The sequence below is a fragment of the Pseudomyrmex gracilis genome, unplaced genomic scaffold (genome assembly GCF_002006095.1).
Source record: "Pseudomyrmex gracilis isolate BER0280 unplaced genomic scaffold, ASM200609v1 scaffold_7, whole genome shotgun sequence".
Lineage (NCBI taxonomy): Eukaryota > Metazoa > Arthropoda > Insecta > Hymenoptera > Formicidae > Pseudomyrmex > Pseudomyrmex gracilis.
Window position 1 is genome coordinate 799,611 of NW_018020591.1, and position 24,731 is coordinate 824,341.

Sequence of the window (24,731 nt, forward strand, 5' to 3'; positions counted from 1 at the left end):
TACCACGTACGTGTGAACACAATTAATGGGTGCGTTCAGACAACTCAACAGTTGAAAGATCATCACTTATGATAGGACTATTCTTCAAAATCTGCAGCGGTTCCAAAAGTATGATCCAATCAGAAGTGATTATCTCTCAACCGTTGTGCAACTGTTGAGTTGTCTGAACGCACCCAATGACCATGTTCAGCAGACTGAGCAGATCAGTGAGCGCTTAGTGATTCTTCAATATGATTGGTTTCTACACTTAGATCCAGTGAAGATCTAAAGGCAAGATTCAATCATATTAAAGAATCACTAACGCCCGTTTTCACCATCTTTGATTAACTTAATCGGCCGATTATTCCGTTGGAATTGCCAGTCGCATTAATCGTTTAGCAGAATGAACCAATCACGACTGATACTTAATCGCCGATTAAGTTAATTGGAGATGGTGAAAACGGGCGTAAGCGTTCACTGATCTGCTCAGTCTGCTGAACGTGGCCATTGTAGAATATATGTGACGTAAACTATAGATCTTTAGCGCTGGCAGTGAATTTTGGAACACAGCCAGTACCCACGCTTGATCAATTTGACTATACACGTGTTTACTGTTTACTACTAGTCAGTTGTGAGGTAATAATATCAGCGATATGTCACAAGTGAAAAGTCGCTTAAAAAATGGAAGAATTACCACAAAAAAACTCAAAGATAGACATAACAAAGCTTTATTGGCCATGTCGAATGCCAAGAAAGCACGCGTGGCAAAAGTTTTGAGCGAATCTTACTCGAAAGAGGTAGTACAAGGCCATCGTATTATAGACTTGACAGAACTAACGAAGAATCTCAAATGTCACAAATGCGCACAACGTCTAGACTTGAAAAATATAAAATCTGAAAAAAGAAAAGGATTACATTCAACTTTGGATGTTCTGTGTGAGCAGTGCAATATTACTACCAAAGTTGAAACTGGAAAAATAGAAAAAAACGTATCTCACATTAATGCTTCGGTTATACTTGGTGAATACTTTTTAGTCTAAGACATACATCACTAAAATAATGAAATAGAAAAACTTCAAACAATTTTTGAATAGTATAGCCTGGAATGCTCGAATTTTATTTATTAAATCTATGAAATCAAACGATAAAGTTCGTATAATAATAACAAACTGTTATTACAAAAACTATTATCGCATTACAGGAACTGTAAATTCTGGAATTGGAAGTACTGCTCTCAATAAAATTTTAACTTGTACTGATATCCCTGAAATCTCTAATGATTTGTATAAACGTTATGAAAAAATCATTGGAGCAGCAATAGAAGAAGAAGCTCGTAGAAACTGTAATCGAGCGGCAGTAGAAGAAAAACAGCTCGTTATCAAGAATATCAAGCAATTGATTGAACTTTTGTAAGATTTACTGCAATTAAATAGTATTATAATTAAAACCTCACACGTGTTTTATGGATAGACCTAATTTCAAAAATCATGGAGTTGATCATGCCTCTAGTAATTTAATTTATTCCTTTTTTCACAAATATTTTATTTTTTGTACAGTACTATTCAATGCATAAAAATATAAATCTTAAAAGAAATATTGTTGCGATCTACTAGTATACAAGATCGAAAATGTATCGTTTATATACGTTGGCGTATCTTTCTTTTCGAAATTTATACTACATCGGTTCACAGTAACATTTTTTTTAATTAAAAGCTGCATTGAAAGTAAAGTGAATCTTAATTGAAGCAAAAATGAACGGTAAAACTTGAACTATGATAGCATGTTACATTTGGCAGTCCCATATAGTCGCTCAAAATTAACATACACAGGGTGTCTGAAAAATTTTGACACGGTCGAAGTTTGAAGGTAAATTGGATTAATCGAAAAGTCGTATATTTTATTTTGCAAAATTCACAATAGTTATTGAGTGATTAAGTAATACATCTGATCCAAAACGAGCGCGCGATAAGCGATTGTCCGGACTCTCCATGCGTGTATAATTTTTAATTGTAAAAATTAGCTGATCGCAAGAAACTGTGTCACTTGCCACTCGCTTCTTTGTTCCGCTTTTTTGGCACGAGATGAAGAGAAACTCCTTGATACGGTTCCAAAATAATATTTTCCAATGCAATTTTGTCTGCTGGAGTTTCGGTACATGTTACTCTCCATTGTCTGAGTATAGCTGTCAATATAATTTTTTCTTCGAGCATAGCAAATTTTTGACCGATGCAGTTTCTTGGTCCCGCGCTGAATGGTATGTAGGCATACGGATTCGTATGTTTGATATTTTCCGGTAAAAATCGATCAGGATCGAACTTTAACGGATTCGGCCAAATAGCTGGATTTCGATGCACCAGTAACATTGAAATAATAACTCGAGTATTGGCTGGAATTATATAATCACCTGCAATAAAAAATTGTGTTAATACTATATAAATTTTATCTCATATTTATAATACTTAACACTTTGACGGCCGCACATTTTGTCTGATTCCTATTTATCGCCAGCGACTCTCGCAGAAATTATACATGAGCCATTTTGCCTTACGTTTTAGTGTTAAATTAAAAAAAAGCGAAGTCATATATACATGATGCCGACTGACAATTGATGGCAGAGCGAGATCATACATATACGCGGCCGTCAAAGTGTTAACAATATTTATAAAAAAGGATGTTAACATGCATATGACACATTTTAAATTAGTTTATTTATTCACTACTAAAAATGCGTTTTGGTGTGACTAGATTTCTGTACTCATTTGTGAGAAAAAATCTTCATATTTTTTTCACCTAGTTTTGTATCTTCTGATAGAGTTCTCTTTATAGCAGGTATAGCTGGATATAATCTGCGCGACTCCTTTATAACTCTGTCGAGATATTTTAATTGCGAGATCTCTTGTACGGTCGCTGGTTTCTGTGAATCTTTAAACACTTCTTCTAGTTCTTCGTGAATCTTTTCTTGATAATTCAGATAGTTGCCGATACAAAAGAGCGCCCAACATATCGATATTCTCGTCGTATCATTACCCTGTTATTTTATTATAATGTAGCACATAAAAATATTTATTATATACGTTTTTTCTCTAAACTTTATATGTTTTCATTAAGAGGGGTATTTGAATCAACTGAAATAAAGAATAGAATGTCATGAACTCAACTCACTGCGGCCATGAATGTATCGACATGTGCTCTTATATCTTCATCATTCAATAAAGTGGCGTCATTGTTTTTTAGGTCTAATAGAAGATCTAGAAAGGCTTTATTTCTCGGCTTGTCTAATTCAGTAATAAATAATTTTAGTACAAACATTACATGAGTTACTTTTTTAATTAAATATAAAACATTTGTCAATATAGTTTTTATAAAGATAAAACTACAAATATGAACTTTTAATATACAAGGTGTGCCGAAAAGTCTGGAAACGCGAAAATAACTTTTAAAGTATAGAATTGAAATTTTAGGGATACAATATGGAATTATAAAACCTATCATTTAATCACGGAAACTTTCACCTTCTGGGAACGGTGAAGAGAGAGGGGCCAAAAAATTTTAAATAACATATGAGAGTTTGTTTGAAAGACTTTCTGAGACGAGAACTACGCAGAAGATTTCTACGATTTTTTTCCGCAAAGTTAGTTATTTTTTTATACTCATTTAAGGACGTTGTAGCGCGAATTGCATTTAACAAGAAAAAGTTGAAACTTTGGATATACGTTGATAAATGTAATATTTAAACACTGGTCAAGTTTTAAAAAGATTGACCGTTTCGAACGTGAGAGATAATTGGTTTCAAAGATTATACCTTTCCTATGTAGTGTGATTCATACAAAAATCGTGTACTTTTAATTCTATAATAAGAAAAAATAACAAGAGAGTGACCAAAAACGGATATATGGCAGAAGAGACACTTAAAAACATTACAAAAAAAATCAAAATGATTAACCGTTTAGTTTTAAAGATATAGTGGGCAGACTGTACAAAAGCAAATTTTAAATCGAAGTATACTTCGAACTCTTCAAAAGTTATTTTAGCGATTCCAGACTATTGGCACACCCTATAGTATTTTCTAAGTTTTTATTATATATTGTGATAAGTTATATACATACTTTGTATATCATAATCAATTAGTTCACCTTCGGTTTTACGAATAAGTTTTTTCTTTCGTATTACCTAAAAAATTTTAACATTATGTAATACTCGTTGATTATAAATGAATTGTATTTTTATCATTAACATTGATTTACTAACAGTATCAGTTTTAATTAATGTTTTAGAGAATAAATAAATTAATCTCTTTATTATATAATTGTCAAATAATTATGAAATGCATATTGCATTTGTCAAATCAAATCTATATTTCCTACCTCGTCTGTAACGTTATGCAAACAAGTAACATTTTCTCGAATCTGCTTTGTTATAGGAAGTAAATTATGTATCGGTTTTAACAGTCTGTAATACCAGCTATTTACACGATGAGTATACAGACGATTATATCTGCAAAAAATCCTATTCATTAATTTCTGCACTCTGATTCATAAAATTTTTATATTACGTCTGCAAAACTTTGTAAACCCGAACTATCAGGAACTGATTTCATTTAAGTTTTCTACCGATATACTTTGTACATTTTTATGTTTGTTTCAATTCTGCGGAATCGTTCTATTAGTTTTTCTAAATTTATAAATAAAACTTACTAAAATATTTTTATATAGTAAACGAATAACATAAGCAGTTATAAACTCACCTATATCCCGCCATCTTATAATCAAATAAACTTTTTATATCATATGCGTTTACACCCATCGCAGTTTCTAAAAAAATAATCGTTTTTTGCTAGTTGTTTGTGAAAAATCTTTGACAATTAAAATTTGCGATAAAGTTTTTGTCAAATAATCTATTACTTGCAGTTACTATATATTTATACTATTATATAAAGTAAAGTTACTTTAGAATATATTATCTACAATACACATTATATATATATATATTCTTATGTAATTACATTCTGTTTTTACTTCTCATTTTCTTACCAAGTATAATATTAATGGCAGCCTTATCTATAGAAGGCTGAATATTGATAGCTTTTCCTGGATTTTCTTCTAATATTTTCTCAATATGTTTTATTAAATTTTTCGCTTTATCGGACATAATTACGGCAAACTGTTTGAGTATACTGAAATGAAACGTAGGTGTAAGAAGTTTCCTATCTCTGTGCCATTGTTTACCTGAAAGATGTGGTGTATGTTCTTTATTTTATTTTTTTATCACTTGGAATGTTCATGAAGTCTTATTTAGGTCTCTTATTTACCTGTTGAAGTAAGAAGTCCATTGCCTAACCATTCTCTTAGAAGCAACACTTCATCTGGTTTTTCAATATGTACATTATTTGAAAGAACAATCTGAAAATAATAATTAAAGTAATAGAAAGTGCGTAGTGTATTATCATTTTGCAAAATTGTTATCGCATAAAAAAAAGTTCTCAATATTTTCTATATGTATTTTATAGAAATGTTCATTAACTACATACACTGCACAAAAGATATGCAAAATGATGATTAAAAAATCAGCCATTCCTCTTTTACATATCTGTATGCAATTTTATTTTACATATCTGTATGCGGCTAAAAAAGAATTGTGCACTCAAGTGCACTTTTAAAACTATTTCTTGCTTCAAAACATATACATATGTATCAAAATGTATATGTTTGTGTAATACATAAACATGTATTATAAACAACAAATGTATAATGCGTATTATGTATACGTATCAACCGTTAACAAGCACACACGCGCACGCATACAAAATTACAGATAGTAATTTTATCGTTCGCGGACTGTGGCATGAATATTTCAGATCCACTCAAAAATTGCGCATCGGCGCTTCTAGTAAAAATTATATTTACAAAACCACTGAAGTTTTTTTCAATTTGTTTGTTTTTTTTTATCAACGCAAAATTGTTCAAACTTTTGATTCAAAAGAAAATTTGAAAAATATTGATTTATTACAGAGATGATTAATTTTAAAGTCGCGTTGGTCTCAAAGATCCACACAGTCCAACTAGTAAACATTTTTGGAAGTTCAGAGTTAAAGATAGTAATTAAAATTTAGATATAGTAACATATATATTATATATATGCGGAGTGTCCGTGAATTCAGTGCCAAAATTGATACAGTGGCTTTAGTTTAGAATATAAAAACAAGTCAAAAATGTCTAATAACCATATGTTCGAACTCGAACGATTTCGGGAGTAATTAGAGTATTGAAGTTGCTTTTGTAAGAAAACATGAATTGAAGTAAATAAGTAAAAAAGTAAACAAATAAATAAATTAGAAATTACACCATAACGTGGTGTTATATTTTTGGAGATTTTTTTGAAATTTGTTAGTCGTACGAAAAACAATAATATGGGTATCGTTTTGAGCATCTTTTGTAAAGTTTAGTCAGAATAAAGAACATTAAACAACATTTATTTTAATTCATGTTTTTTTTCGAAAACACCTTCAATACTCCGTAATTCTGTTGTTTTTATGTGTTAAAGCCGCTGTACCAATTTTGGCACTGAGTTTAGGAATATCTTGTATATACTAGTTTTTCTTACTTGTATTAGATTTGGATCATACAGACAAAGTGTTGGAATGTGTCCTACCCAAAATATGCAAATACCATCCTTAAATCTATGTAGAAGTGATAAGTACCATTTTGTGCGCTCTGCAACATAGTAAAAAAAACGTTAATAATATTAATACTATTATAATAATTTAGAACGAATAAAGGCTTATATAATATCAAACTAGCGAAAAAATATTTGGTCATTGTGCTAGAGCTATTAATATAGTTTTATTATATAATAATATACGTAATTATTAGAAAAAATATATAGTATGTAGCACACATATATAAAAAATAGTACAGTTAGTAAATATAAATGTAGTTTGTACCTTTACTAGTGTTTTTAGTTTGTAATTCAAGTGTTCCGATAATAGGAACAGCAAAAGGTCCAGGAATGCAGCTAAGTTTTTTCCATGTAATGTAATAAAAATACGCAATTATTATTATTTTCCATCCTAAAATAACGCTAATAATATATATAATGAGAGAGAAAATGTTCATCGTTGCTTCCTATAAGAACACTTCCTGTAAACACTTTTGTAAAAAACTTTTCTAAAACCTTTATATTTCTGTGTACATGTATATGTATATATCTTAAATACGCAGTTTGCATGCTAAGCTGTAAATAATTGTACACTATATTTTTTATTTCCTCGAATGTATTTAAAGTTACATTTTTATTTTTACATTTAAAAAGAAAAAGGAAGAAAGAAATAGTAGTGTACAACAATAAACTAAACCATGATTAGCTTAAAACTCATTAAGTTGTAAATTATTTTGTGCATAAATGTATTACGTACTTGGGATATTGTTATGTATTTCTCAAGGATATGGAAAGAGATAAACAAAAACTAATGACTCATGTAATGTCTTAAAACTTCTTTAAGTATACAATTTTATGTATTTTTTAAAACGGCGTTTTACACAATATGATGATACTACTGGTAATTAACATGTAATATATGTTATCTTACTTTTTTGTGTTCGTTATCGATAATAAGATGTACAAAGTGTTTTGAACTTTGCAAAAAGTTTGCGCTGTTTATTTAAACGCACTTATATTGGTGTTTTGTAACGTTTAAAAATTACTACATATTAATCTGTTTTAATTGACAAAATATATTTATGCAAATCTGACATCTGATTTTAGCACAATTAGTTTTTTATTTTTTAATTACAACTACCGGTAGTTGTTCAGATAATAAGAGCTCAGCTAGAGTTCAGTTGATCAGTCATTGCAATAAAAAAATCCATTTATACAACCGGAGTACATATAAACTGGAGTTTCATTGTAATCTTTTTAAAATAAAATATGTGCTTAATGGTTTGACAGAAGTATGTATTTTTTACGATGATAAATGTTAGTAAACTTCATTTTTTAAACATTTTCTTCTGCGCTTTTCTCTCACTCTACCATAGCAACATTATCATGTGATTATATGAGTGTATAAATAAATAATCTAAATTTGTTTAAGTAGTTACAAAAAGTAATTAAAAATCAGTAAATTTTCTCGCTCTTTGCGGTTATGTAGTATTAATGTATAGTTTTTAAAAATGACATTTAATTTGGCGGTTGGCTTACCATACATATATAACTAAAAAATATTCAGTTCAGTAGCATCAAAAATAGCAACAAAGAAGATGCATGTCCGAACTATATTCTTTACAAATTTTAACAAGGAAAATAAAACTTATAAAAATAATAAAATCAATAATAAGCAAAAATCAAGATTTTAATGGTAAATCATACAAAAGAAAATTGCAAACGTTTACAGCGCGAAATATTTCAAACTCTCACTGGAGCTTTCTTCAATTGCAAGTTAACAAGTAAAGTTAAGATATAATTAACAAGAAGCAGTCGCAAAATAAAAAAAGTGTGTAAAATGTTCCGTTTCTTAAATATTTGACCATTTCGAGACTTTTATAACACACTATATCTGTCGCACATACAGGCTATAAAATCATATTTCTCAATTTTAAATAGTGATTTAAGACCATTTCCATTTTGTGCGTAGAAAATAAAAAGATAAAAGTGAGAGATAGAGAAGTAATGGTAGAAATAAAGAGGTTTTTAAAATCCAAAGTTAAAAATAGAGAGATTTTACTGTATTTATTAATGTTTATCCAACGCACATGAACTATAACTGATACATAATATTTATTTTTTAAATAATATTTATTTACAATATTATTTATAATATTATAATATTATTTATTTATAATATTTTATAATATTTATTGTATAATATTTATTTTATAATATTTATTTTTTCGGAATAAATTCGATATGAATTCCCTGAGTTGGTACTAAAACAATAGCACTTTTTATAATTACTGTCTCAGGAGTTTCCACGCATTTTATCCTCCATTTCCTGAGTATAGCCGTTAATATAATTTTCTCTTCGAGCATAGCAAATTTTTGTCCGATACAATTTCTTGGTCCCGCGCTGAATGGTATGTAAGCGTACGGATGCATTGATTTGATATTTTCAGGTAAAAATCGATCTGGATCGAATGTTAACGGATCTGGCCAAATAGCTGGATTCCGATGCAGCAGTAATATTAAAATAAAAACTCGAATATTGGCTGGAATTATATAATCACCTGCAAAATAGTTGAATATATAAAAACATAATGTTGAATATATAAAATACCTATGAAATGTAATGATAATATTTTGCGTTGTGTCTATTTATTTATCATTAAAAATATACTTGTGTGTATATGAGCATGTGTATTTGTGTAAAGAAAAAATGAAAAAACTTTTCTTACCTATTTTTGTATCTTCTGACAGTTCCCTCGCTATATAAGGTACAGTTGGATATAATCTGCGCGACTCTTTTATGACTCTGTCGAGATATTTTAATTGCGAGATCTCTTGTACGGTCGCTGGTTTCTGTGAATCTTGAAACACTTCTTCTAGTTCTTCGTGAATCTTTTCTTGATGTTTCAGATAGTTGCCGATACAAAAGAGCGCCCAACTAACTGACGTTTTCGTTGTATCATGACCCTATTATTATATATTTTATTTTTTAAGTATAAAAGTAATATATAGAACGTTTCTTTTTAGAAGGAAGTTTTTGTTATATTTCAAGCTCACCGCGAATAAAAATGTATCGACTTGTGCTCTCACTTTCTTATCAGATAATGAAGTGTTGCCATTGTCCCTCAACTCTAATAGAAGATCTAAAAACACTTTTCTTCTCGACTTGTCTAAGCGAGTTAAAAGTAAATAAAATAATTAATCTGTTGTAAGAAAACAAAGTTTACGTGCGTGGTGTTTTTTAATAGAATATATTTTAATATATATTTTTGATGTTAAAATTTTTTTAAATCACAATAATATAAACTGGTAATTTTAAGCGTTTGTTAAGTTGGAAATTGAATATTAAATTTTCATAGTTCTGATTGCTGCTTTATTTTGAAAAGAGCCTATAATTTTCACACAAGCGTCAAATGTCGAATATCTTTCAAACTGCATTTTTCTAAACTCAACTTTGGAGTCGTTAATTAGTAGAACTCTTTATATAAGAGTTCAGTTTGTTTGCTGTTATGAAAGTTTTCAACAGACTCTAATTTTGATGAATATATTTCTCAATTGATTATGATAACTTCTATTCCTACCTGATGCATCGTAATCATTTTGTAAATTTTCATCTTTGCCATTCTGTTTATAACGCACAAGTTTTCTTTTTTGTATTATCTGAAAATTGTAAGAAATCTCTACTAAGACTGTTTGCAAATAAATCATCAGATTAACATATCTATTATATAGCAATATGCTGCCAAATTAGCAGCAAATTCACAGAACAGATCTAGGATTATCTGTGTTTTTTTTCTTACCTTATTTGCAAAGTTATGCATATAAGTAATAGTTGCTTTAGTTTGTCTTATAATAGGAACTAAAGCACATATCGGACCTAATTCATGCATTAACAAATAAATCCAGTTAGTTGCACGCGTACAGTGGAAGTTAAAATATCTATAAAAAAAATAATCACTGTTTGTTTAATTAAAGAAAATGTATTGCTAAAATATAAGAAAACTAAGATTATTTTATATATTTAACTAACAATATTTGAATTATAAACGGACCTGTCCACAGCTTCTGAATATTCAGATATAGTTTCATGTGAATTTACGCCCATCGCAGTTTCTAAAATATAATATAATATATTTTATAAAAATATACAACTTAATCGCAAGAAATTAAATATGTACTTGATAAATATTTATAATTACACAGTCAAGTTCAATATCTAGTAATTGCAAGCTCTAAGTCAGTGTTAAATAGTCAGTGTTAGCTTTTCGTTTGTTTTCATATTAAAAATATCGTGTCACAGTCATCGGTCATGTATTTTTGTTTTTATGTGTCCTATCTCCCACACAGAACAAAAACTCCATTAGACGTCAATAGCTCCATGCGACATCTAATAGATGTCTAATGGATGTCTGGATGGACGGATGTCTGTGTGGGCTGATCAAACGAAATAATTAAGAAGCAACATGTCAATCAATATAAATCTCAATACAATTACGAAACTGAGAGTATATAATTGTGTAATTGTTTAATTCCCGCTGAATTATGCGTAAATATATCTTTATGTTGTATCAGATGTCTTACCGAGTATAATATTGGTGACAACTTTTGTAATACAAGGTATGATGCTAATTGCTTGTTGTGGGTTTTCTTTTAAATTTTCTTCAATATCTTTTATCATCATTTCCGTTTTTTGAGACATGGTCAAAGCATATTGTTTCAGTATATCGAAATGAAATGTAGGAGTAAGAAGTTTCCTGTCTTTGTGCCATTGTTCACCTGAGATGTGCGAGATGTATTTACACGTAAAATGTAAACATACTAACCGTGTCACTCCCTACGTAAAATTACATAAGTTTCACATACGGGATTTTCAGTTTGTTGCATAATGACAAACTTAAAAAGTCATTTTCTTCATGGTCACCAAAATATTAAAGCAAAATATTCATAAAAAAGATAAAAATTTAAAACCAAAAGAATTCCTTAACTAAAAAAACATATAAAGTTTTAAATCTTTGAACTGCTATTCTCTAAAATTTGCGTTTTGGAGTTATGAGATTATACGTAGAGAGTGACGTACTTAACATATACATATACTGATATTTTTTATATAGAAGAATATGAAATAGAAAAAAGGAAAAGAGAGAAAGTGTGTGTGTATATATATTTGTAAAACATATTTTCTACATCTGTTTTATTTACCTTTTGCAGTAAGAAGTCCATCGTCTAACCACTCACTTAGCATCATCACGTCATATGACTTATTAATATGTATATTACTTGAAAGAACAACCTGCACACATGAATATATTTATACACAATGTATGTATATATTTTTTAGTGCTATCTTACAAAGTTATATAGATATTAAATAAATAAATACAATTGTATTATTAAATACAATTATTATTAAATACAATTATATTATTAAATACAATTGTCTATATTTACAACTGTTGTAAATATATTTTGAATACGTTTTAACTTTTTCATGGGTCTGGCTACCATCCCAAACAGAACAAAACTTTTATTAGATGTCCATTGGACGTCAACAGTTCCATGCAATATCTAATGTTTACTTGGAGTTTTTGTTCTGTGATATATATTATTAGTGTACATTTCACCCGCAAGCAATCAGCGAGCTAAAGGTTGTTGATTGCATTTATTACGTTATTCTGATTTTTCGCTCTTCGTGGCAAGCGACTTTAGTAATAAAAGAGAATAATGCTCGATAGCGCTCATTATTTACAATCAGTAATAAATCGATTTCACGAGAGATATAAAATTTTTTTTTTTTTGAGATGTTCTTTCTTAGTCAATGATAGTCTAAAGTCTAAAAAATCTTCTCTTCTCGCAAAAAATTAATGTATTGTCCGTAATATATATTATACTACATATGATAATACATATAATTGTGTAATTATATATTTGTCGATAAACACACATACACAAATATATTAAGTATATATCAGTGTTTTCTCTTACTTGTATTAAATTTGGATCGTATAGACAAATTCCTGGCATAAATCCTACCCAATATTTTATAATTCCATCTTTATATTTATTTAGAAGTGTTAGATACCATTTCGTACGTTCTGAAAAATAAAAATAAAACATAGTAAAACATATAATATATAATATACATAATTTATAATTAATTTATAATTAACTTTTCGCGAACAGACATGGATTTCCCAGACCCAAAAATTTCAAACCGGTATTTATATACCTATACATAATAGTTTAGAATGACATCTGAGAACTCTAAAAAAGAACTTTAAGATATTAGACAAAGATAGAGGATGTTGACAACGTCAGTTGTTCAATAACTTTGTGAGTATTTACTTGTGACAGATTCAAGTCTGTCTAAGGCGTTGGTTTTTCGAAAAGTAAGTAAATTTTTTTCCAGTTTGAGCAGTTTTCATATGTCAAGTAAGTGATATATTTTTTCATAATTTTATGGTACTTTATATATTAAAATCTATTTACAGCGATTAATAGCGAATATTTTGATTTTGATTCGGAATCCGAAAAAGATGCTACGTGAAGGGAATGTGCTGTCAAACAAAAAAAATATTATTCTATTTATATTTTTGTCTTTTTCTTTGATTTTAATTTTAATGTTTTTAAGTCCTTTTAATATCACAAAATGCATAAAACAGTCTTGTATTACTCACCACTATAGCTGAAAAATTCTTTTTACCTGAACCTTCTTTAAAATAACAGTTTTTTATACTAATTTTTTATTTTTGCAAATTATAAATAATCTTCTGCAAAACTAATAACAATTTAAAAATAAAAGCCTGATTTTTTGAAAAAAAAGAACTTTCTTCTTAAATTATTTCCTTCAAACGCGTATATCTCAGCAATTATTGGACATTTCTTCAATACTTGTTTTTTATTTGATGGAGAATTGCTCATTTTCCATTAAAAAAGTCAAAATATTAAATATGTCAAAATATTGATTTATCACTGAAATATTTCATGTCAAAGTTGAGCACTAGAAAAATGCATTCTTCAAAAAATGTCTCAAAAGATCTACTGTAAAAATATTTTTAATTTTTTAATTTTTAAGAGACAATTTTTTTCTGAAAGTACGAGCAATTCTCTACAATACCGTGTTGGAATTTTATTTTATAAAAATCTTAATTACAAAAACATGAAAAATTTTTAAACAAAAAGTCTTTCGTTCAAAAAAAAAATTCAGGCTTTTGTTTAAACGCTTATATTTTTGAAAATACTAGAAATTTTTTCAATTTGTTGTTTTTTATCGATGCAGAATTGTCTAAACTTTTAATTAAAAAACAGACAAAAGTGAAAACTTTGATTTTTTGCGAAAATATTCGATTTTAAAGTCGCGTGGATCTCAGTTTATCTGACTTATAGGTCATTTTTAGGATCCGTTCGCGAAAAGTTAATTTATATAACATATTTTTGAAATTTATAAATAAAGTAATAATATAGAAGATAGTAAATAAACATGTAGTCGTTTTGTTAGTTTGTTTTTACCTTCCATTGCATTCAACCTTTGAAATTCAAGTGTTCCAATAATAGGAAAAGAAGTAGGTCCAGGAATGTGCTTGAGTTTTTTCCATGTAATGTAATATTTATACACACTTATTATTATTTTATATGCTAAAACGGCGCTAACAGCAATTATAATCTGAAACAGGATGTCCATTGTGCAATGTTACACGATACGACTGAACTTTGTTTAAAATAACTTTGTAACGATGTGTGCGCTATCGCAACGTTACTGCCGAAACCGACCAATTGTCCCGGTATAAAAACGCGGCGCTCAGAGCCAAAAATTATACCGAAATAATAGGTTTGTTTTTTTTCTCTGAACTAGTGCAGCCAGTTCAGGAAAAAAAAAAACAAACCTATTAAGTCGCGAAACGGCATGCGGCCTCCCGCGCATCGCGCAGACCCCGCCACGATAAGACATATCGCCTCCCGTATCGCCGCATTCGATTAGACAGATAACAATATTTCGAGGTACTGCTTATTCCTAGTTGAGTTACAAATTCACACATTTTATGGCTAAAGCAAGTATTCGAAAGCTGTAATCTAAACTAGAACGGCCAGGAGAACCTGGCCGTTCAAATAGAAATTTTGTTGAGCAACCGATAAACGCATATATAAACGCTGCTTTGTAAGTTAATGCTTCCTTGGAAAGCAATTAATTTTCTAATATCAAGAACTAGAATTATTATAAATAATTATTTTACATATAGTCGAGTAACATATGTGAAATGTCAAAATGCGATCAAAATGATGACAGAGTCTGCCACAAGCAAAGCGAAGCCAAATTATCGCCAAAGCGAAGCCAAAATCCGGAATAGGATTTGGTCATCGTCAGTGTTGGCGCCAAATTGCAAACCAAGTCCGCACGAACAAACCTGCTTGGCGTTTGGTGGCAATCTGTCGTTAATGCGTTTAAAGCCTGTTCTACATTGATCGCAAGCGCAAACGCAAGGAACAGGTCTGGTAGAATTGACTAATCGTATTGATCAAATCAGCCAATTGACCAGCGTGATTGGTCAATTCTACGAAATCTATACCTTGCGTTTGCGATCAATGTAGAACGAGCTTAAAGGGTCGTCTACAATGGAGAGTTGTAGGCCGTAACAGTAAAGCCTGTTCTACAATACTGTCGTAAGCTGTAAGTCGTAAGAAATTGAGCAATCACAGACCAATTACAGAAAAATAGTTGATTGTGATTGGTCAATTTCTTACGACTTACAGCTTACGACTGTATTGTAGAACAGGCCTAAGAAATTGACAAATCACAATCGATTATTCTTCTGTACTTTGTCTGTGATTGGTCAATTTCTTACTATTACGGCCTACAACTCTCCATTGTAGACGGCTCTTAACAGATCTCGATTCGACTTTTGTCGTAAACAGATCTCCGTTCAGAGTTTATCTTTCTTTTTCCAATGTGAAGTAAAAAAGAGATAAACTCTGAACTAGTGCAGCCAGTTCAGGTAAAAAGAACAGACCTTGTACTACTTCCATTGTAGGCAGTCCTTTATTCTTTGGTTTGTGTCGTGTCCGCTCGATCTCGATTGGCGTGCTGATGACAGCAACAATATATAGTGATCAATAGTAATTGATAGCAATGACATTTGATAAACGTTGGTGCGCGCTATGATCCAAACACGGACTGAAATCGACGAACTTTCGCGGTTACAGCCACTGTTCTGATTCGTAGCTGCGTGTAATCACACGTTGAACATCTCGCAAAGCTTCTGCGTCCCTTTAAACGAGATTACACAATGCTGAAGTACATTTTTCCCGTTGCAATATTTATCCTAATCTGTTTGTCACAGTCCGAGGTTAGGATGTGTGTGTCTCGACGAGACGCACATAAATTTTTCAATTTAAACCGTATCGCAGACACGTTTACCGACGATGTCGAATAATTTCAGGCGCAGTACGATGACAAAAGATGCAAATGTATCTGTCCGAGTCTCTCGTCCGTTACAAACACCACGCAATCTACGGAACGTCTCACGTACATTATAAACGTTCCACCAGCGCAATGGTAATTTGTTTTAATTTGTTTAATTTGTAAACACGCAGCGAGCGTAGGGTTTTTGTTAATCTTATTTCTGAAATGCTTGTATTTTTTTTTTTTTTTTAATCCAAAGCATATTTGTTTTTGTTTTTATATATATGTAATTAGTTTGTGAATTTTACATATATTTTATACATATATATTATTGCACCGCGACGATGTAAATTTTAATATCTATAATGATGTATTCATAATAATCTTTTTTTTTTTGTTTCGTTACACTTTGCTATTGCCATTGATACAACATTTGTATAGCAAATGCGAAAGTGTTGTTCTGCCAAAAGTTGGAGACCAGATAAAAGGCAAGGAAGAAAAGTTCTGTTCGCGATGTGAATGCAAGTATGAAAATAGGAACACAACTATTATTAAGGTATCTCTCTGTTTAATAATTAACAATTCTTTTACAAAAAAAACAAAGCATCAAAAAATTTTTTACCGTTGCAAAAGTGCTAATGACGGGTCGTATAATAAATTTTTTTGTTGTTGCAGATTGTGGTGATAATAGTTATATGGGTTATATCGTTGTTAGTAATTTATATGTTGTTCTTGATTTGTTTGGATCCTTTACTTAACAAGCGAATACATAACGCTTCAGCAAATATTGGTTATCACGAGCATAATAACGAAGAGGTAGATATGAAAACATGAGAATGTGTCGTATGAACACGAGAACGGAACGTTAACAAACTTATAAATTTCTGTCATTTTTTTTTTTTTGTCATCACAAAGGACGATTCGTCTCTCGCACCTGGAACATCTCATCCGATGGGAGAAAGAGGCAATGTTCTGAATAGAGTCGGACATCAACAAGATAAGTGGAAACGGCAAGTTCGCGAGCAAAGGCGGAATATTTATGATCGTCATACTATGTTGAATTAAATTAAATGACACATTAAATTACACATTCTCATTTGAGAAAAATAAAACTCTGTAGAATATAAGTGATAACGCAATTCTTTCTTACAGCTGTGTCGATTTATTTAATTCTTAAGTATTAAATAACTAAATTATATTCTGATGACTTTTAAAAAAATAAATGGTAAAAGAGATGAGAAAGCAAATTCTATATTACATATACAATCTTGGGTTTTTATCAAATATTTTTTAATATAGCTGCAATATATATATGTATATACTGTTGTTGCCTTAAAAAGAAAGATTCTTAGAAGATGTAAAAACGTGAAACTATTTCTCTTAATCGTATTGTTTTGTATGTGATATAGTTTTTACCGTGTTTACTAGTTAGTTAATATCTTTTGATATTGCTTTTTCGATCGAGTCTCTGATCGCATCGTACAACGTTAAAACGAGAGCACCGCCGGTGCCGCGAAGAATATTGGAAAATGCGCCTTTAAAGAACGCACCGGGTCCCTCGGTTTTTGTTATTTTTATCCAACAGTCGAGCGTATTTTTGTACATTATGTCGGTTTTTCTTCGACCCGACTGCATCATCATTCGTCTCCTAACTGTGTCGAAGGGATAAGACGCGATGCCCGCCACCGTTGTCACTATCTGCAAAACAAATAACGCAAATTTATACATTCTATATAAATTGTTTACGGGGAAAAAATTTATATACTTTTTTTTAAGGCGGGAGGATTTTTTTTTTTATGTACTTGAGCAATAATAAAATTGATATACAACGGCGTGCTTTTTGAATCGGGTAGCATACTCTTCGCGGTGTCGTAAAAACCGAAATATGTCGCCCGGTATATTACAATTCCCTGCACGCTGACGGTGAAGCCACGATACAGCCCGAACAGACCGTCCGATTTGAAAATTTTCATTATAACGTCATTTATACCTTTGAATTCTCGCTTCTCGTGTTTTCCAACATCGGCAGCTAATCTAAAAGAAAAACAATTGGATTATCGTCTCATACGCGTATAAAGTTTGTTTTTTTTTTATTGTACTGGTTTAAATCAGGTATATATTTTTGTGTTTTGCCTTTTGTTGTGTCGTTACTTGTGTCGAATATATCCGAGATAAATCTTGCGATACTTTTGTAACATGGAAAACGTACCTAGTGCGAGCCAGGTCGAGCGGGTACACAAATAAAAGCGATGTCGCGCCAGCAGCACCGCCGGCAGCTAAATTTCCCGCGAACTGTCGCCAAAACGCGTCCCGTGGCACGTCTTCCAGAAACAAGGCTTTGAATTTGTCTTTAAATGCAAAATTGAGCGCCTGAGTCGGAAAGTATCGGATAACGTTTGCGAGATTGCCTCTCCACAAACTGGCCAATCCTGTTTCTTTAGGTATGCGTACGAACGCGTCCATCATACCTAGTGGGATTGCGACGGTTTAACGATCTTACAATTGGATATGAGATGGCAAAATTTATTTTAATTAAATTTTAACCGTAACGCACCCTTGTATCGTTGCTCGGGTCTGATTTGCGGCGAGGTGTGTTGCACCTGCAGCAACAGTTTCACTCTTTCCAGAGGAGCGACCGCAGTCTTGGCTATTGCCGCGGAAAGACCTCCCGCTAGGAAGTCTATTAAAAAAGATCTGTACAAATCTCCCATTTTGTGTTTCTTTCACCTTCTTTCTCAAAATGTGTATAATAAGCGATACTCCGTAGAAGAAGTTTCTCAACGGTGTTGGTGACTTACACATGTATTTAATATATCAAATTAAATATTTCACTATCGAACATCTTAACGTAAACGTCACCTCGTGTTTTTTCACCGTGTGTCAAAAGAGAGCGAGAATTACAAAATTAAAATAACCAACAACAAAAAAGGTGAAACAAATGAATCCACACGCGATCTATACGCTAGTAACATTTACTTCTTCTCTTTGTTTTGTTTTTCTTTTTACATGGAAATGAATACAATTTGCTTAAAGCTGTGTATATGTCGGGCGTATAAATGTACGTAGTTAGAGAATTTATTCAAAAGCTATGTAGGTACGTAATTAATTACGAATTTTCATACAAATGGTCACAGCGATCCTTGCACGCGTACACATCTACAAGATAAAATTATATTATTATGGTCGTTTTCTGTCTTGTAAAAAAAAAGACAAAAGATAGAACACACGATGTTGTATAAATTTTATTACCGAGTTCTCGAGGACTAGAAAAAAAAAAAAAAAAGTCTAGAGTAAAAAATCGATTATAATAAAATACTGATCGTCCCCGACACGGAACCAAAAGCTCCATTAGTGCGTTAACCATTAGCTCGTTAACAGTTCCGTGCGATATCTAATAGATGTCTAATGAAGTTTTTGTTCCCGCGTAGGTTTTTTTTTTTTTTTTTTTTTTAAATCCGAACAAAATTATTTGACAAGTATTCAAAAGATTATGTATACAATAAGACATTTATATGGAAATACAGTGTTTTCGGCACGTACATTGGCATAGACTTACAGAAAAGTTTCATGGATTCGACAATATCGGGAGATTCGACACACAAATAATGTGCAATTCTGCGCTCCGCGTTACAGAGATGCGCGAATCAATATATATGTATATATTAGAGTCAAATATGTTAATCTCACACACATAAAGAATTGTTTTCTGACAATAATATCAATAATACAACAATATCCCACTTTCACTGTCCAGTCATATAAAGAACTAGTTGGAATGTCCGGATAACGAAATTTCTCATGCAGATGTAATGGCTAGTCTACAATGAAGGTAGTAAAGGCTGTAGAAGAGTAAACTATTTTTCGGTGAAGAAACGACGGGAATAACGAAATGGGCAATTTCCCATTTCGCACTGCCTTACTGTTAGCCAATGAAAGACGTGTGTTAAAAAACGCGAAATAATATTACTCGTATAGACAAAACTAAAATTAACTCCAAGAACCTTACTTCTTACTTTATACTGCCTACTCCCATTGTAGACTAGCCATAACTCTCTTTTAAAATTGCAGCAATGGATAAAATTCAAATTCACATTATTCTGCTTTTTTGCGCAGACAATCTGTGAATGCGTCAATATTTTTTTTTCTTTTTTTTTTTTTCTTTTTCGGCATGCGCGCACACGTGGAGACAAACGGAAAGTGGCAGCGAAAGTGTGTTTAAAATCCTTCTAGAGAGAAAAAAATTTCAAATATTGTACTCGATTCACATATCGTATAAGACACTTTTAAAGTGAATGTATATATCAAAAGCAGATTCCGAACATCTACTTCAAAGAACAACGGATGATGAAGCTTTAAAGTTCTTCATGTGTAACACATTGCACAAATTTACGCGGCGTGGACCGACTGAAAAAAAAAAGAAACAAATTTAACACAAGTTTAAATAAGTTTACTCCATGTTTTTATGACGCGTATATAAAATCGCGAGGTTTTTTGGCGCGTACTGTACCTTCGAAATGTCCACGCCTGTTAAATTTTTAACAAGTTCCGGAACACGCTGTACGATATTGAAGACTTCTTCGGTCAATTTTTCGGCGCCAACGGTGCCGCTGCCGCTCGAAACCATGGTTATCTTCTTTGCTTGGGAAAGAGGAGCGGCTACTTCGGCAGCAACCTAAGGAAAATTAAAGTCAAACATATATTTTTGATTTATTTAAGGAATCGAATCTTTGAACTTTCAATCGAGAATGTCGCAAAGACGTTGGCTCTTATAGGCCCATTCTACAAATGAGTTGCAAATGTTCCGTTTCGCCAGTTGCGAAAGATGACAACTATTAAGAGAAAAGTGCTATCTCCGGTTGCTCTGTTGCCAAAAGTTAAAAGTTAATCAACTTTCTTTTGACAATCGCAACGGCCAACCGCAAAACTAAAAATAACATTTTTTCCTTAGTAGTTGTATATCTCTTTTGCAACTCATTGTAGAATGGCCCTTAGAGCGCGGAACGCTCTACGCAGCAGCTGATTGCTAAACTATTGAGTGACCGTGCAAAACGTAATTGAGCTTAATTTTTAAATTTCTGCCTCCGCGTCCTACGAACTCCAATTATTCTTCTTAAACGTATTGTTCTGAACGGATAAGTCCGCCGCAGCGACAGGTGCGTTTGCGAGCGGATACGAATATTCTAAAGGGTTAACACACCTTTGGAAGCGTATCCAGCATCATATCGATCATAGCCGCACTCTTGTACTCGTTCCATGCGGCAGCTTTCTTCGCCATTTGTTCCGCTTCCGCCTTGGCTTTCGCTTCGATAGCAAAGGCTTCCGCTTCACCGCGTATTTTAATAGCTTCGGACTCGGCTTCCGCCTCCATAACGAGGCGTAATTTGTTCGCTTCGGCCATCTTTTCTAATCTGGAAAAAACCAAAATCGTTTGCCCCTCCTCCCGATAAGTAACGAAACTTCGCGGACGAGGATTGCGGAAAAAAACCAAACCCTACCTGTATTTCTCCGCATCGGCTGGACGTCGCACAGTGGCGTCCAATTCTCTTTCGCGCCTCATCATTTCCTGTTCCTGTACAGCGATCTCTTGACTACGTTCCACGACTTTCACTTGCATTTGTTCCTCCATAATTCTTTGCTTAGTTTTCGCTGCTTGCAGTTCGAAGGCCATTTCAGCCTCAGCTTTCTACAAACGATCCAACGTACAAAAACTGCTTGCAAGAACAAAACTCTGTGTGAAAAGAAAAAATCTAGATAAAAATCTTACTTTGGTCTGAACTTCGACGTCGTAAGCAGCTTTTTTTAGTTCAAAATCACGTTGCGCTTTTGCGATTTCTGTGTCGTTCAAGAAACGTGCGGCCATTCTTTGTTCCTCGGCAATAGCCTCTCTAATCTGAGCGTCTCTGCGAGCTTCCGCCTCGCCTATTCTAGCGTCTCTCTTCACTTCTGCCGTACGTGCCATACCAAGCGCTTGCAGGTAGCCCTATAAAATATTATAAATGAGCTTTCCACACATGATAAAGAATTTACTCAAGTAATACAATGAAATGTTATACGATGAGTTTAGCATTTGAGTAAGCAATGTTTAAATAACATAAAGGCAACATATATGTGTGTGTATATATATATCGCTGTTCTAATTGCAATATTAAAGAATATTTTTAAATATTTATAAAGTATTTTAAATATAGTTTATAAAATATTTTAAATATTTTTTTGAGATTTTAACATTGTTTTTACTCATTTTTGTAATAATAAGATCTTTCTGACTAAAGTAATACTATACCAATTTTGTAAACTGCATTTTTATTTAAAAAAAAAAATTTTTTTAATAAAGAGATATAATATTTAAAGCAGAGAATATCACACTGACATTTCTCGCTGTTTAAAAATATCTTAATATTGAATTGAAACAGTGATATGATGTGTATTTAGTAAACAAATTATTGCACGTAAGCACGATTGTGCTGCTGTTAGAATAAGCGATAAGTAGACTGTAAAAATTATATTTTCTAGAATCTGAAGAAATCTGCGATAACATCGTCGGAAGACATAGCGGTGTGCTGAGACACATCAGATATAACAGTGATGAAATAAAATTTTAACATACCTTTGCCCCCTGCAAGTTGCAAAACAAAAAAGAATTCAATATTTGCAATACGTATGATTTAACTATATTAACAAACAAATAACTTTTTTTTATTCACATTTCAATTATTGACGTCACTTTTAAATTACTTAAAGGGGGTCTTTTGCAAGTAATTTTCACTTCGGTATATATATCGGTTATAAAAACCTTGAAGATATGTATATTATTTTCCATTGTTATTAGATTAAATATAGATAAACCAGATTTATACTTTTGTATTGTATATTGTTAGTATATTTTTTTTGTATTTCATTTTTTGTATTTCAAAATACTTGATGTTTACACACACTTAGATATTTGTCATTTGTGTGATCCTTATAATTTTTTTTCAAAATTTGTGTGTTATTTCAGTTATTGTTTGTACAATAAAAATATGATACAAACTTACTTCTTCATCCCGAATATCTTTCAGTGTGTACGACACGACAGTAATGCCCATATTAACTAGATCACTACTCGCAACTTCAAAAACTTCCTTGCTAAATTTTTTACGATCTTTGTAAATTTCCTGCAATACAGATTTAAATTCTATAAATTAAATTTTTAAACTTTTAACGCTCATTATTTCTATAATTGATTAAAAGTTTTTTTTTTATAATTGATGAAAACTGTAAAGAGCATGTCAATTATTTTTCTTGCTTTTCCAGTGTCTTAGCTTACTTCTACAGTCATACTGCCCATTATGGCACGTTGATGCCCTTCTAAAGTGACAAGAGCTATGTTGTGTATTTCGTCCTCAGATTTTCCGAGAAATTGTTCACATGCTGTAGATAACATTTCTTCATTTTGTCCTTGAATTTTTACCTAGTGCCAAACAACATTTTGCAATATATAGATATCTTCTAAATAAAGAAAAGTAACAAATGTTTACACACAAATCAAACTTTTAAAATACAAATGGATTATTTGGTAATAAATTGATTACTGCTGTGACTGCTAAGTTTTCAAGCAATCTGTAGATTCAAATCAGAATATAACATATTTTTTTGCAAATACCTGTGCTATGCCTGTTACAGATATTGGTACTCCTTGACAGGTGTATACTGTTGGACTTTCGACTTGTAATGTCATTGTGTTCAGAGAAATTCTATAATTCACAATGTGTGTATATAAGTTTGTTGTTATATTTTATATCTTATAGTCAAATTATATAGCACTTTTTTACAGACTCACTTTTGTACTTGTTGTACAATGGGCCAAACAAATACTCTTCCTCCAGGTACCAAAAGAGGTTTGCTGTAGCAACATCCTTCAAAAACAAAAGTTTGAATATAAATTATAAACAAAACAAAAACTACAGTCTCTAAAACAATTTTACAATAGTTTTTTGATCACCTTGATCGTGATCGTGTTCGCACTTGTTGTTGTCAGTTCAATCTCTCTAAAAATTACTAACAACTTTGCGAATGCTACTCTACAATGTATCGCTAACAAAATACTACATATACGTTGAATTAAATAAATAAAAAGTTATATACATTTTTATACAGACGTGCGTATATGAACCAAACGGTAAAATTTTCCATTCGTTAAATGATGTATCATGTATGTGTGTACACACAACTTCTTAATAGATTCCGCCGCACCTTCTCTCCCCCCTCCCCCAACATCGCTCATCAAAATCAATTAACTTCCGCAGGCGGAATAGCTTCTCCCATTTTTTTTGCTCTTACGGAATATCAGAGATAAGCGCACACGTACACAACATGCAAATGTAAGGAGAGTAATACAATTTCTAGAGACGGATTAGAGATCGCTCGATTACCTGAAACAACGAGGGCCTCGTTCGGGCCGCAGGTAACAAATCCACAACTCATGATTACGCGTAAAATACACAGCAAACGCACTTTTACACAACACTACGCACCCTGTCAAGTCGTCGCGATTACGGTCAACCAACCTGATTGATTGACGTCAATCGCACGCTCTTCTTCTTCCGCGCATATGCGGCTGTATGTGGCGCAGCGTGAGCTACACTAGCGTAATCTAGGACAAGGCTACGCACTTCGAACACAACCCCCCTCCCACTTTTAAATCGCCGTTGTTAAAAAAAAAAAA

General features: G+C 31.8%; 6 protein-coding genes across 10 annotated transcripts; 2 read left to right on the forward strand and 4 right to left on the reverse strand.

Annotated features, from left to right (window-relative positions):
- The first annotated feature begins 551 nt into the window (after positions 1-551).
- Positions 552-1,431, forward strand: LOC109860095. Its single transcript, XM_020438965.1, has 2 exons — positions 552-999; positions 1,181-1,431. The coding sequence occupies exons 1-2, from the start codon at positions 633-635 to the stop codon at positions 1,390-1,392; spliced, it is 579 nt and encodes a 192-aa protein (XP_020294554.1). The 5' UTR covers positions 552-632; the 3' UTR covers positions 1,393-1,431.
- Positions 1,432-1,523: 92 nt separating this feature from the next.
- Positions 1,524-6,794, reverse strand: LOC109859393 (cytochrome P450 4C1-like). Its single transcript, XM_020437630.1, has 10 exons — positions 6,773-6,794; positions 6,580-6,689; positions 5,288-5,378; positions 5,010-5,204; positions 4,724-4,790; positions 4,344-4,473; positions 4,086-4,149; positions 3,142-3,254; positions 2,770-3,007; positions 1,524-2,383 (listed from the first exon to the last, which is right to left on the reverse strand). The coding sequence occupies exons 1-10, from the start codon at positions 6,792-6,794 to the stop codon at positions 2,019-2,021; spliced, it is 1,395 nt and encodes a 464-aa protein (XP_020293219.1). The 3' UTR covers positions 1,524-2,018.
- A 1,887-nt stretch (positions 6,795-8,681) lies between these two features.
- On the reverse strand, positions 8,682-14,447 carry LOC109859427 (cytochrome P450 4C1-like). The gene is made up of 10 exons (XM_020437694.1): positions 14,140-14,447; positions 12,616-12,725; positions 11,833-11,923; positions 11,215-11,409; positions 10,686-10,746; positions 10,434-10,572; positions 10,215-10,293; positions 9,691-9,803; positions 9,363-9,600; positions 8,682-9,194 (listed from the first exon to the last, which is right to left on the reverse strand). The coding sequence occupies exons 1-10, from the start codon at positions 14,309-14,311 to the stop codon at positions 8,854-8,856; spliced, it is 1,539 nt and encodes a 512-aa protein (XP_020293283.1). The 5' UTR covers positions 14,312-14,447; the 3' UTR covers positions 8,682-8,853.
- Positions 14,448-15,720: 1,273 nt separating this feature from the next.
- Positions 15,721-17,262, forward strand: LOC109860340 (uncharacterized protein CG1161). The gene is made up of 5 exons (XM_020439355.1): positions 15,721-15,971; positions 16,065-16,180; positions 16,469-16,583; positions 16,703-16,843; positions 16,943-17,262. Exons 1-5 carry the CDS (start codon positions 15,912-15,914, stop codon positions 17,090-17,092), a joined length of 582 nt encoding a protein of 193 aa, XP_020294944.1. The 5' UTR covers positions 15,721-15,911; the 3' UTR covers positions 17,093-17,262.
- A 66-nt stretch (positions 17,263-17,328) lies between these two features.
- Positions 17,329-19,262, reverse strand: LOC109860303 (ADP,ATP carrier protein-like). Of its 3 annotated transcripts, none has more exons than XM_020439305.1 (4): positions 18,582-19,262; positions 18,237-18,495; positions 17,830-18,061; positions 17,329-17,725 (listed from the first exon to the last, which is right to left on the reverse strand). In XM_020439305.1, the coding sequence occupies exons 1-4, from the start codon at positions 18,736-18,738 to the stop codon at positions 17,456-17,458; spliced, it is 918 nt and encodes a 305-aa protein (XP_020294894.1). In that variant the 5' UTR covers positions 18,739-19,262; the 3' UTR covers positions 17,329-17,455. The 3 variants fall into 3 exon arrangements, with proteins under 3 accessions (XP_020294894.1, XP_020294897.1, XP_020294901.1); XM_020439308.1 differs by having other exon boundaries at positions 17,576-17,725; positions 17,793-18,061; XM_020439312.1 differs by having other exon boundaries at positions 17,696-17,725; positions 17,855-18,061.
- A 253-nt stretch (positions 19,263-19,515) lies between these two features.
- LOC109860282 (flotillin-1) lies at positions 19,516-24,648 on the reverse strand. 3 transcript variants are annotated; one of them, XM_020439272.1, is made up of 11 exons: positions 24,439-24,648; positions 23,847-23,922; positions 23,670-23,760; positions 23,334-23,477; positions 23,062-23,181; positions 22,635-22,643; positions 21,792-22,007; positions 21,523-21,710; positions 21,225-21,435; positions 20,535-20,699; positions 19,516-20,431 (listed from the first exon to the last, which is right to left on the reverse strand). In XM_020439272.1, exons 1-11 carry the CDS (start codon positions 24,488-24,490, stop codon positions 20,414-20,416), a joined length of 1,290 nt encoding a protein of 429 aa, XP_020294861.1. In that variant the 5' UTR covers positions 24,491-24,648; the 3' UTR covers positions 19,516-20,413. The 3 variants fall into 3 exon arrangements, with proteins under 3 accessions (XP_020294861.1, XP_020294877.1, XP_020294868.1); XM_020439288.1 differs by lacking the exon at positions 24,439-24,648 and adding an exon at positions 24,152-24,402; XM_020439279.1 differs by lacking the exon at positions 22,635-22,643 and having other exon boundaries at positions 24,439-24,646.
- Between the last annotated feature and the right edge of the window lie 83 nt (positions 24,649-24,731).

Excerpts from the sequence above, each read along its gene's own strand:
- LOC109859427 (XM_020437694.1), bottom strand. The coding sequence starts at position 14,311 with ATGGACATCCTGTTTCAGATTATAATTGCTGTTAGCGCCGTTTTAGCA. Across the intron at positions 12,726-14,139 it reads AAGGTTGAATGCAATGGAAG|AACGTACGAAATGGTATCTA; the intron begins GTAAAAACAAAC and ends TTTATTTTTCAG. Across the intron at positions 9,195-9,362 it reads GTCAGAAGATACAAAAATAG|GTGATTATATAATTCCAGCC; the intron begins GTAAGAAAAGTT and ends ACTATTTTGCAG.
- LOC109860303 (XM_020439305.1), bottom strand. The coding sequence starts at position 18,738 with ATGGGAGATTTGTACAGATCTTTTTTAATAGACTTCCTAGCGGGAGGT. Across the intron at positions 18,062-18,236 it reads CTCGACCTGGCTCGCACTAG|ATTAGCTGCCGATGTTGGAA; the intron begins GTACGTTTTCCA and ends TTTTTCTTTTAG. Across the intron at positions 17,726-17,829 it reads TCAATTTTATTATTGCTCAA|ATAGTGACAACGGTGGCGGG; the intron begins GTACATAAAAAA and ends TTTGTTTTGCAG.
- LOC109860095 (XM_020438965.1), top strand. The coding sequence starts at position 633 with ATGTCACAAGTGAAAAGTCGCTTAAAAAATGGAAGAATTACCACAAAA. Across the intron at positions 1,000-1,180 it reads TAATGCTTCGGTTATACTTG|GAACTGTAAATTCTGGAATT; the intron begins GTGAATACTTTT and ends ATCGCATTACAG.
- LOC109860282 (XM_020439272.1), bottom strand. The coding sequence starts at position 24,490 with ATGAGTTGTGGATTTGTTACCTGCGGCCCGAACGAGGCCCTCGTTGTT. Across the intron at positions 21,711-21,791 it reads ACGTCGAAGTTCAGACCAAA|AAAGCTGAGGCTGAAATGGC; the intron begins GTAAGATTTTTA and ends GATCGTTTGTAG. Across the intron at positions 21,436-21,522 it reads GCCGATGCGGAGAAATACAG|ATTAGAAAAGATGGCCGAAG; the intron begins GTAGGGTTTGGT and ends GGTTTTTTCCAG.
- LOC109860340 (XM_020439355.1), top strand. The coding sequence starts at position 15,912 with ATGCTGAAGTACATTTTTCCCGTTGCAATATTTATCCTAATCTGTTTG. Across the intron at positions 15,972-16,064 it reads TCTGTTTGTCACAGTCCGAG|GCGCAGTACGATGACAAAAG; the intron begins GTTAGGATGTGT and ends GAATAATTTCAG. Across the intron at positions 16,584-16,702 it reads GGAACACAACTATTATTAAG|ATTGTGGTGATAATAGTTAT; the intron begins GTATCTCTCTGT and ends TTGTTGTTGCAG.
- LOC109859393 (XM_020437630.1), bottom strand. The coding sequence starts at position 6,794 with ATGACCAAATATTTTTTCGCTA. Across the intron at positions 6,690-6,772 it reads GACCAAATATTTTTTCGCTA|AGCGCACAAAATGGTACTTA; the intron begins GTTTGATATTAT and ends ACTATGTTGCAG. Across the intron at positions 3,008-3,141 it reads TCGATACATTCATGGCCGCA|GGTAATGATACGACGAGAAT; the intron begins GTGAGTTGAGTT and ends ATAAAATAACAG.